This window comes from Gorilla gorilla, chromosome 1 (genome assembly GCF_029281585.2).
Source record: "Gorilla gorilla gorilla isolate KB3781 chromosome 1, NHGRI_mGorGor1-v2.1_pri, whole genome shotgun sequence".
Lineage (NCBI taxonomy): Eukaryota > Metazoa > Chordata > Mammalia > Primates > Hominidae > Gorilla > Gorilla gorilla.
Window position 1 is genome coordinate 219153226 of NC_073224.2, and position 12115 is coordinate 219165340.

A 12115-nucleotide genomic window follows, 5' to 3' on the forward strand; every position below is an offset into this window, starting at 1 on the left:
AGTTCTTTATATAAATTTGGATTGATCTTCTCCTTTGAAAATCAAGGGCTCCAGACTTTTAGGGCAAGCCTATGTGTATCCATAGTTTAGTTATTCAGAGAAAAATAATTACATATTTCCCTAGAAACAACGTCATGAAATTGTGTCTAGACTTCATGAATTGGTTGAATTTTTATACAATTTTAGTAAAATCTCTAGTAAAAAATTGTCACATTCCTATTCTTAACGTAAGTGACTACTTCATATGCCGTTTCTCTTTAGAAAGCATCTGGTTGTCCCAACAAAACGAATCTCTTAAGTACTAAATGACGGCCTTTGCTCTTTGGTTCTCACAGGTTGCAGAAGAAAACCCCAGCCAAGTCCCCAGGGAAGGCCGCATCTGTGAAGCAGAGAGGGTCCAAACCTGCACCTAAAGTCTCAGCTGCCCAGCGGGGGAAAGCTAGGCCCTTGCCCAAGAAAGCACCTCCTAAGGCCAAAACGCCTGCCAAGAAGACCAGACCCTCATCCACAGTCATCAAGAAACCTAGTGGTGGCTCCTCAAAGAAGCCTGCAACCAGTGCAAGAAAGGAAGTAAAATTGCCGGGCAAGGGCAAATCCACCATGAAGAAGTCTTTCAGAGTGAAAAAGTAAATTTTATAGGAAAAAAGGGTATCATGATGAAATTCAAAATCTTATTTTCTAAGGTCAGTGTGCATTTGTTTAGTTTTGATGCTTTTCAGATTACATTATTTTCCTCTCCTATGAACATTGTGGGGAGGGACTCTAAATAAACCAGTTTAGGCATTTGCTAGCTTTAGGTGCTTTTATTGGTGCCTGCCCTTTTCCTTGTTCATTTTAATTTCTGCAATAATCCTGGACTTTCCTAAACTATGTAATGTATACTTGTCCTTTTTCTCTGCCTCCCCCAACCCCCTGTTGTTTTCATGGTTAGCTTTGCCTTTTTTTTTTTCTTCCAGTTTTATCTAAACAGTTGCAGAGATTTTTATATTTGTAGAAAGCATCAAGAACGGTATGCCAGTCAGGTCCTGGAAGTAAAATGGAGGCACAATATAGCACTGAGTTGTAAAGCCTCCTGCCTGGAGACTTCAGTTATAGCTGTAATAATTAATCTTATTTATAAAAGCCACTCCACTAACCTTTTCTCTCCAACTGTAAACACAGAGACAGCTTTGGGAATAAGCCAAAAACAGTGTGATCTCATTAGATTTTGAAGATATATGACTCCTTTGGGCTACATTTCATATTGATCAATTTCTAGGTATTTTTCACTGGCCCAAAGTATTGCATTCCCTTAACAGCAAGCACAAGTTCTCTATGTCACTTGTTTTTTGTTGTTGTTGTTGTTGTCGTTGTTGTTTTGAGACGGAGTCTTGCTCAGGTGCCCTGGAGTGCAGTGGTGCAGTCTCAGCTCACTGCAACCTCCACCTCCTGGGTTCAAGCAATTCTCCTGCTTCAGCCTCCCGAGTAGCTGGGATTACAGGTGTGCACCACCACGCCTGGCAATTTTTTTGTATTTTTAGTAGAGATGGGGTTTCGCCATGTTGGTCAGGCTGGTCTCGAACTCCTGACCTCAGGTGATCCGCCTGCCTCGGCCTCCCAAAGTGCTGGGATTACAGGAGTGAGCCACTGCGCCCGGCCTATCCCACTTGGTTTTTGACTGAAGGGGAAGTGTAGAAATATATTGATTTGTGATTTCTGGTGTCACCTGTGTTACCAAAAATCAAAACAAACCTTTTTTATTTTTTATTATTATTTTTTTTGAGACAGAGTCTCGCTCTGTCGCCCAGTCTGGAGTGCAGTGGTGTGATCTTGGCTCACTGCAAACTCCGCCTCCCAGGTTCAAGCGATTCTCCCACCTCAGCCTCCCGAGTTGGGACTACAGGCGCACATGACCACGCCCAGCTAATTTTTTGTATTTTTAGTAGAGATGGGGTTTCACCATGTTAGCCAGGATGGTCTCGATCTCCTGACCTCGTGATCCACTCACCTCAGCCTCCCAAAATCCTGGGGTTACAGATGTGAGCCACCACTCACGGCCCAAATCTTCTTGATCATATGTTTAAATATATGTTTTAATATTTGGAGCATGAGTTGTCACTTCTTGTTTGCCTTTTTTATAAGGAAATGTTGGAGAGTTACATCATTGCTAATGTAGAAATGTTAAGTGGAAAAATATACAGTTTGGTAAAATAAACTAGATTCTACATTTATTTGTGGGTTTTTTCCCCTCCTTTCTTTCCACAGCACTTTTGATATCAAGCAAGTGGCTTCCTTTTTGAGATATTTAAAAAAAAAAGAAAAGGAGAAAAGTAAATGAAGCCCAACTACCTAACCCTTTCTTATTTGTATTTTGTTTTAGTATTGTGAAGTTGTGTTAAATAGTACTAGCTAGAAATACAAATTTCTGGTTATCATTTCTCTTCCCTGTGGCACTTGACATTTTAATTGTCTTAAAGTTTTTGAAGTACATCTTCTGGCCCCTTGAGTACTGCCAGAGGCAAAAGATGTTTGTTTCTTATTCATTCCACTTTTGTCTCCTGGGATCCCTTCTGTAGCCTAAAGTATGTCTGGGAAATGGACTTGAGAACATTGGCTTGAATTAGATCATAATCATGTGTGATCCCATCATGAATTCATTGGAATTTGTGTTGCATGTAAGGCAATCTTTCCTGTTGTAAATCTTCCTTTTTTTATGTACATATATTTTGAAAAATATGAATAAACATGAAATTTTAAAAGCTGCTGAACCGTAGCTTATATTTAAAGGTTTCGAGTATAGTATATCCTCAGAAGTAGCTAAGTGTCGCCCTCACTTTAAGTCTTTTCTGCTCCTTGAAATGAACACCATCATTTTCCTTTTTAAATATAAGCTCCAGTTCATGTGTTTTGGAATTCTTATAGAGGGTAAACGATGTTTCCAGATACGTTGAATGCTAATTACTTAATGAATCAAAGGTTTAAAAAATCATTTTGTATTTTATTAAAGACTGCTTCCAAGATCATAGAGTACAGTCATGTTCAATAAATGTTCAATATTCAGATAAGTCCTTGGACTAGAAAAAATTACAGTACTGCAAAAGATAACAGATAAATCCTAGACATCAAATTCTAGAAGTAATTGTAATTACTCCTGTGCTCTCTAGCAAGTAATGATTCTTTATAGTATGGATGTTAGGTACCTGTGCTCAGAATTCTGCACTCTTCTGGAATCAAAAGTTGGGAGATTTTGGTTGGTTTCTTTGCTTTATGATACTGCTTTTAAAAAGACTTACTGAATAATCACCTGGTGGCTGTATTGCACACCAGGCACTTAAGCACAGGCTGAGAAGTTTAGATCATTTAAAGGTTCTTCCAACTTTAACGTTCTGTTAACTATAAGGACAGTTTGTTTCAGTGTGATGTAAAGGGAAAAGACCAGGAGGGTCATTGCACTCTTCCACGAACATCCACAACTGTCAAAGACATACGCCTTACTTACATTGAGATAAAAGAATGTTTGATTTCTCCCTTCCAGGCATTCCAAAGGAGCAGAACACATTTATAATTTTTACTTCCATGTTCAGAAAGGGGAACAACAAACCCCAGAGGTAATCCCAGAAATCTCTAGCATGGATCAATAGCTTCAGTACTCTGTTGGTGGCTTAGTGACCTCATTTACAGTGTTTCATACACTCTGAAACTACCTACAAGCTACCTTTGATAAATGAGTCTCAGAAAGTGCTGGGAGAGAGATTGTTGGCTTCTTAACCTACAAAATGAGGAAGGAAAGATACCATTGTTGAGAAATGTGGAGACCTTTCCTTAGCACTATGACAGAAGCATTCATTGCACATGGATTCTGACTAAGCATCCACATGGACTTAATGAAAGGAAACCTAGTCCTGTATAAATCTTAGGAAACAGGTGTATGTTTTAATCATGTCTTTTGGGTATAATTAACAGGAAAATGACATGAAAACAAAACTAAACAATCTGCTAATACCTTTTGACGTTTGTTTTTTCATCATTGCTGTTTTTCCAAATTTTGTTAGCCCTTGTCAAGGTTTGCTAACCAATTCTTAATTAATACTTACTTTAAAGAGCCTGTGAAATTATTCTCTCTCAGGCTGTGACCCTCTTGCCATCTTGATACGTCATGAGAACGAAGCTCACCAGCCATGTTCATTAAATACTGCATTTAACTAAGAGAAACTTTAAAAATTTGGGATTATAGTTAAGGTCTCCTATCTTTGGAACCTGATTGATTTATCTTTCTTTGGATTAAGCAAAAATTCTAATTTTAGCTATGAAAGAAAAGAAATTCTATTCTTAATTGGAAAAGACCATTAAACTGTTTCCCCAGAGGTTCTGGTTGACATTACTTTCTAGCATGTAGATTTTGCTTTTGCATTTTCATGGTGGAACAGATGGTCACTCACTTCTGCAGAGCCAAAGCCAAGGAAGCAGAACTGTTGAAGTTTTGGCTTAGGAACCACTTGACAAAGATTTGTTTAGAAGCCATTACAGATGGTTAAACAGTACCCCTAATCAGCTGCATTATTTTCTTAAGAAATTAATCTCTACCGTCTTTATAACTATATTTTTTTACTTATTTTTTTTTGAAATGGAGTTTGCTGTGTCACTAAGGCTGCAGTGCAGTGGTGTGATCTTGGCTCACTGCAGCTTTGAACTCGTGTGCTCAAGCAGTTCTCCCCACCTCAGCCTCCCAAGTAGCCGGGACTACAGGCAAGCTAATAAATGCCTGGCTAATTTATCTTTTCTAGAGATGGGGCCTCACTGTGTTGCCCAGGCTGGTCTTGAACTCGTGGCCTCACATAATCTTCCCACCTGGGCTTTCCAAAGTGCCAGGATTACAGGCGTGAGTCGCCATACCTGGCCCTATTCTTTCTTCTGTTCTTTTCCACAAGATTGTTAACTTCAGTGGCTTTTTTCCTGTTGGAAAACTTTCTACCTTTGATGATTTAATTTTATCAGCTTTTTAACTGTTTTAACTGTTCTTAATTCTGTCTTGTCAACCACTGGTATGTCAAAGGAGGCCTCAAAAGGCTGAAGCGATTTTCCTCAAAAATTACAACTCTTTTTTTTCCTGATATTGTATATAATGTATAATTAACACTGTTCACTATTAAATCTTTGCTTAGCAAAAGAGAACTCTGTGGTGCCTAGAGTATGTCTCATAAAGTATAGTTGTAAGTTTGGCTAATTAATGTAAGTAGTAATAGTCATAACGACTAACACTAGCTGAGCTTCTTCCACATCGGGCTCTGTACAGATACTATTTTTATTTTATTTTTGAGATGGAGTCTCACTCTTTCACCCAGGCTGGAGTGAAGTGGTGCAATCTTGGCTCACTGCAGCCCCCGCCTCCCGGGTTCAAGCAATCCTCCCGCCTCAGCCTCTCGAGTAGCTGGGACTACAGGCATGTGCCACCACGCCCAGCTAATTTTTGTATTTTTAGTAGAGACGGGGTTTCACCAGGTTGGCCAGGCATATTACAAATTCCTGACCTCAGTTGATCCTCCTGCCTTGGCCTCACAAAGTGTTGGAATTACAGGTGTGAGCCACTGTGCCCAGCCAAGCACATGTTTAAGAGAGCAGAGGGCTTGGAAATGAAATTATTGTCAACTTTGCCAATAGTCAAGTCAGTGTGGCTTTTGTTTTAATTTTGGTAACTGTCAAAATTAGACCTTGGATTACTGGAAAATACTATCTTGGCTACACTTTGGGTTTTTTTTGTTTGTTTGTTTTTATGTCACAAGTTACTAAGCAATCCCTTAACTCTTTTTTTAGGACACCCCAGGTATTTGGTCATTCTCATATCCTAGTTGTGGGACACTCAGAATTCATCCTGTGAATTCATCCAGTTTGCAGGATGCTGATACTCGTGAGAGCTTTTCCCCTCGCAGGAGCCACAGCTTCTATCAGAATTTTATGTTGCTAAATGAGCAGCTTTCTTTTAGGAAGCAAGAGAAATTCCAGAATGGGGATTTTCTCAGACAACTGAATTTTTTGGAGATGGGATCTGCTTAGTAATCATGAGCTGGAATGTTAGAAATCCTTGCTCTTTTATTTATGATTCGGAAAGAAACCTTAGTCATTCAGTCTCTCCTATCTTTGTGTGCTTTGTTTGCCTAATACCAACAAATAAATACTCTTTTTCCTAATTCCCAGAGTTTCACATCCTGCTCATCCATTCTACTGTTTTGAGAACTTTTGCTCTGATGAATTTATTCTGTCAGACTTAAATTCCTTGTTACCTGTTTGTGTAACTCAAACTTCCTGATACAGTCTATAGAATAATAAATGTTCTTCAGTTTCAAATAGAGATTGACTCCCGGTCGGAGTATACCGTTGAGTCCAGTGTCCTAACATCTGTGGCTGTGGTCCTGCACGGTGGTCTTTGAGGACTGCGTCACTTACCAGCTGTGTGACCCTGGTCACCCACTTATCTCCCTGAGCCTTGATTTCCTCATCTTTAAAATGATGGGCTTCATGTTGACAATCCTTGTTTTTTCAGAATAACACCTAGAAGCAATGTGAGAGTCTTCAATTCCAAAGAAATATTGAACTGTGTTTACTACACTACAGTTAGTAATGCATTTAGTATTTTAGGAAAGACTTTTTAAAAAATAAGAGCCAAAACGTCCAGTTTCACAAAAGTTCTGTTTTGTTTAAACTACATTGTAGTTTCTTATTGCTAGATGCTTTAAATCACATTATCTCAAATTCTCACAGATATATTTTCAAAGATATATGAAATTATCCTCAATTTTCAGAAGCAAATAAATTTAGTTGATTTTCCCCAAATTAAAGATGTAATAAGTTGATGGGGTTAGATTGAAGCCAGGCTAGACCACTCATCCTTCTTCCAGGCCTCCTCTAGTGGTTTTGTACACTGATAGCTCAAGCAGCAAACTCTGACAGCAAGGACGAGAGGGTCATGCCATGAAATTAATGGGCATTGGTTAGCATATTTTTTTTTTGATTCACAGATTTTAAAATCAGGTTATTAAACTGTTAGAAGCTTACTTGGCACAAGATGAACAAGAACAAAATACAGCCTTGAGTTTCAAAAGCCAGGACAGGGAAGAGAAGCCAGGTGAGCAAGAGACATGAGTTCCTTCTGAGCTGTGGCCACCAGATGCCTAGGCAGCCATCAGCTGCCACCCGGGTCAAACCTGGTGCCTCAGTTGGCTCACCTGTCCCTGTAGATGAAGAGCAGAGCTGCAGAGAAAACTGAAACTACTTGTGCAGTCTTTATTTCTTAAAATCTCCATTAAAGAATACCAGCTTCAGTTTTTCAGCATAGGCATTATTTTAATACTGGGTAATACCTGCCTTACTGTACTTTCTGGAATGCATTTCAAGACCTCCTATTTTATTTGTCTGTGGTAACAAACTTTGTAAAAAGTGTTTCTAGGAAGGAGCCATCTTTTTCCAGACCTGTGCTTTTCAGCTGGGAAGGTACTATAAACCATTCCTCTTTTCTCTGCATCTCAAATGGGATACTCATAGGAGCAAAATAAATATGGTGCCTCTTTCTGGGGCATCAGTTTTATTCAAAGATACTGCAGGGAGTGGCTTCATGGTAATATTGACACAAATAGAAGGTAGTATGGAGCCCACAAGAGTTGGTAAGAGGAAACGAGATTTCCCGGAAACAAAGCAGCAGGAGTGCTTCAGGTAGGCTCTGCTGTCTGATCCCCAAGACGTGTACATTCACTCACTCTCCTTGGAAAACACGAGAAGCAGTGGCTGGGACCCTCCAAGAGTGTACAGCTACATATAGTCTATGTGCACTTTGGAACCAGGACTAGCAGTGCGACCTTGGGCAAGTCACTTAACCTTCTGATTCTCTGGAAAAGTGAGTTGAACTCAGATCATCTGTTGCAGCCCCTGCAGCTCTGACATTTTTCTGTGTAACCTCCACACTTTCTGCCAACCAGAAGAATACACAGGGAAGAAGAGCCAAGCAATACCATGTTGTGGCCCATTTCCTGATGGATAAGGAGCCTTATGTTTCTTAGAGATGGGGGTCTCACTGTGTTACCTAGGCTAGACTCAAAAACTCCTGGCTCAAGCAATTCTCCTGCACCAGCCTCCCAAGTAGCTGGGACTACAGGCACGTGCCATCATGCCTGGCTGGGAATCTTATTTTAATCACTGTATCAGTTTCCTAGGGGGGCCATAACAAAGTACCACAGACAGGTTTAAACAAAAATGTATTAATATTTTCTCCAGTTCTGAAGGCTAGAGGTCCAACATCAAGGAGTCAGCAGGGTTGGTTTCTCCTGAGGCCCCTGAGGGAAGGATCTGTTCTAGGCCTTTCTCCTTGGCTTGCAAATGGCTGTCTTTTCCCTGTATGTTTATGTCACCTTACCTCTGTACTTGTCTGTGTCCAAATTTCCTCTTCCTATAAGGACACCAGTGTTACTGGATTAGGACCCACACTAATGAACTCTTAATTTACCTCCTTAAAGACCCCGTCTCCCAATATGATTCCGAGGTACTGGAGATCAGGACTTCAACATAAGAATTTGGGGAGGACAGTTCATGACATTGTCTCTGAATTTTTGTTTTTTTTAATTTTTGGAGACGGGATCTTGCTCTGTCACCCAGGCTGGTGTGCAGTGGCACAATCATAGCTCACTGCAGCCTCAAACTCCTGGGCTCAAGCAATCCTTCCACCTCTGCCTTGCAAATCTTCCAAATGCTAATTTCTAACTTTTTTTTTTTTTTGGAGATTCTTGCTGTGTTGCCCGGGCTGGTTTGGAACTCCTGGCCTCAGGTGATCCTCCCACCTCAGCCTCCCAAAACATTGAGATTACAAGTATGAGCCACTGTGCCTGGCTTGGAATTTTTTTTTTCTTTTTTTTTTTTTGAGACGGAGTTTCGATCTTGTTGCCCAGGCTGGAGTGCAATGGCATGATCTCGGCTCACCGCAAACTCCGCTTCCTGGGTTCAAGTGATTCTCCTGCCTTAGCCTCCTGAGTAGCTGGGATTACAGGTGTGTGCCACCACACCCGGCGAATTTTGTATTTTTAGTAGAGACGGGGTTTCTCGATGTTGGTCAGGCTGGTCTCGAACTCCCGACCTCAGGCGATCTGCCCGCCTCAGCCTCCCAAAGTGCTGGGATTACAGGTGTGAGCCACGGCACCTGGCTGGAATGTTTTTTAAAATCGCTGTTCTAGGTCACTTATTTTTGGGGGACAATGTTGGTAAATTGCAGGGATGGCCGCCATGACACATCTGAGAGAACAGAATGATAGTGTTCAAAGGTGAAATAAGTCAACATGTGAAGGTGTTGGAGACTGGGATGGAGTGTGCGCTGTCAAAAGGGGATGTGGATGAGCTGTTGCTGTGCGAAGCCTGTTAGGAGCTTACCATCTTGGCTCTGGTTCTCAGTCCTGTTGTTAGAGAACAGCTTCTGAGTGATGTTACTTCCCACACACATTCGTCAGCTGCCAACTCCAGCCCATGATTCTGGGATTTTAGAGAAAAGGGAAGATTGATAGCAAGCTCACACCTGTATGGTTTAGTCATTGTCATTAACTCATCAGGAAATACCATGACATGGCATGTGCACCAACATGTTCAGCAGTCATGACTCCCACCCCCACCCCAGCTTGCCTTTTTGTCATCCTTCCCTGCTTAATATGGGTCCTTTGGGTTTCCTGTACACGTAAGTCATTAATCCAGTGGTTGAAGTTTTACACCTGGTGGCTCCCAAGAGCTTGTGTTGTCATGAATGTGAGATCACAGACATTAGGCAGATGAAGCAGTGATGGCCGTTTTACGCTGCAATCCTGAGCGGAACCCAGGAAATGGCTGATACCCACTGAAGTTTGTTACATTTGATGTAAACTTTTCAGTTTGTACATGGAATGTACCTTTATGTACCTTTAGCGAGGCTACATCTGTGGTACAAGTTTGGTGTTTCTGCGCTTTTAGGATAAGACCAACTGAATTTGGTAACCTGGGGGAGTAGCCCAGATAAGCAGTTACATTACTTTGATGCATAAATAAAAATGAAAGCCGGGCACGGTGGCTCATGCCTATAATCCCAGCACTTTGGGAGGCTGAGGCAGGTGGTTCACTTGCGGTCAGGAGTTCAAGACCAGCCTGGACCATCTCTACCAAAAAGATGAAAATTAGCCAAGCGTGGTGGCGTGCACATGTAATAGGCTACTTGGGAGGCAGAGGCAGGAGAATTGCTTCAACCTGGGAGGCGGAGGTTGCAGTGACCCGAGATTGCACCCCTGTACTCCAGCCTGGGCGACACAGCAAGACTCCGTCTCAAAAGTCTCGCTTCTCGACCAGGCTGGAGTGCAGTGGTGCGATCTTGGCTCACTGCAAGCTCCGCCTCCCGGGTTCACGCCATTCTCCTGCCTCAGCCTCCCGAGTAGCTGGGACTACAGGCGCCCGCCACCATGCCTGGCTAATTTTTTTGTATTTTTTAGTAGAGATGGGGTTTCACTGTGTTAGCCAGGATGGTCTCGATCTCCTGACCTCGTGATCTGCCTGCCTCGGCTTCCCAAAGTGCTGGGATTACAGGTGTGAACCACCGCGCCCGGCCAAAAAACATTTTTTTTAAGTAAAACTAAAAACCTTCAAATATATAAATGCACTTGGTTTTGAAACCTTGTATTTCTGAGTCAGACTGAAGACCAACAAAAAGAAGACCCTTCTTGGTAGTAGAAAGTCAGTAGTCAATGTCACACACTTTGAACATACTTATCTTTCTAGATTTTTTTTTTTTTTTTTTTTTGAGACGGAGTCTTGCTCTTGTTGCCCAGGCTGGAGTGCAGTGATGGGATCTCAGCTCACTGCAATCTCCACCTCCTGGGTTTAAGCGATTCTCCTGCCTCAGCCTCTCAAGTAGCTGGGATTACAGGCGCCCACCACCACGCCCAGCTAATTTTTGTATTTTTAGTAGAGACAGGGTTTCACCATGTTGGCCAAGCTAGTCTCGAACTCCTGACCTCAGGTGATCTACCTGCCTTGGCCTCCCAAGTGATGGGAATACAGGTGTGAGCCACCGCACCCGGCCTCTAGATCTGGTTTTTGCAGTGCTTTGTATGTTTTATTGTAAATCTCTGTGTCCCTGGGATCTAGCACAGTGCCTGCCACTCAAATCTTGACCCTCTGTTTCCTTCTGAGAAAGGTTTAGAAAGCAGGATTCTCCCTCTGGTTTTGACTATTTCATTATCTGAATTTAAGCTTTTGTCATTTTGACCTGAAACAAATTCCTGCCACTATTTTAAAAATTGCATGTATCAGAATGAATTGTATGCATCAGAAAACTTGTTAGAGTTAGTATTTAATGGAGCTGTGCCTCGTGTTGCTGTCTCTGAATATTCTCAAAACGGGGACTGTGGAGCTAGAAATTGTTGAGTCTTCTATTTAAAACTTACGCGCTTTTCTCCCCCTGCCCCCACCCAAGAAAGCTAGGAATTAACCGTTTATTCTTTGTGAACTCCAAGTTTAATAAACTGGATTTGCAGAGAATAGGGGTGACTTGTAAACCATCTTGTTCCCTCTTGTCACTGGACTCGAGGCTGGCAGATGGCTGTGGTGAAGTGTTGCCCAGAGCACTTACATCTAGAAGTCAAAAAACCCTTGCTTCAGCCTAGGCAATATAGTGAGACCTCGTTTCTACTAAAAAACAAACAAAAAAATTAGCTGGGTGTGGTGGCATGCACCTGTAGTCCCAGCTGCTCGGTGGCTGAGACAGGAGGATCGCTTGAGCCTGAGAGATGGAGGAGTGAGCATTGATTGTGATTGTGCCACTGTCACTCCAGCCTGGGCGACAGAGTCAGACCCTATCTTAAACAAACCCTTGCTGTACTGTCACTCCAGCCTGGGCGACAGAGTCAGACGCTGTCTTAAACCCTTGCTGTACTGTCACTCCAGCCTGGGCGACAGAGTCAGACCCTATCTTAAACCCTTGCTGTACTGTCACTGCAGCCTGAGTGACAGAGTCATACCCTATCTTAAACAAACCCTTGCTGTACTGTCACTCCAGCCTGGGCGACAGAGTCAGACCCTATCTTAAACAAACCCTTGCTGTACTGTCACTCCAGCCTGGGCGACAGAGTCAGACGCTGTCTTAAAC

At 42.1% G+C, this 12115-nt stretch overlaps 1 protein-coding gene across 7 annotated transcripts in view; it reads left to right on the forward strand.

Annotated features, from left to right (window-relative positions):
- The window catches only part of HP1BP3 (heterochromatin protein 1 binding protein 3), a 44565-nt gene extending 41827 nt beyond the window's left edge, over positions 1 to 2738 (forward strand). For all 7 annotated transcript variants that reach the window (XM_031010386.3, XM_031010381.3, XM_055386697.2 and 4 more), the window contains one exon: positions 336 to 2738. In XM_031010386.3, coding sequence (XP_030866246.2) covers positions 336 to 630 — 295 coding nt within the window. In that variant the 3' untranslated portion in view covers positions 631 to 2738. The remainder of the gene's footprint in view (positions 1 to 335) is intronic.
- Positions 2739 to 12115: the final 9377 nt, after the last annotated feature.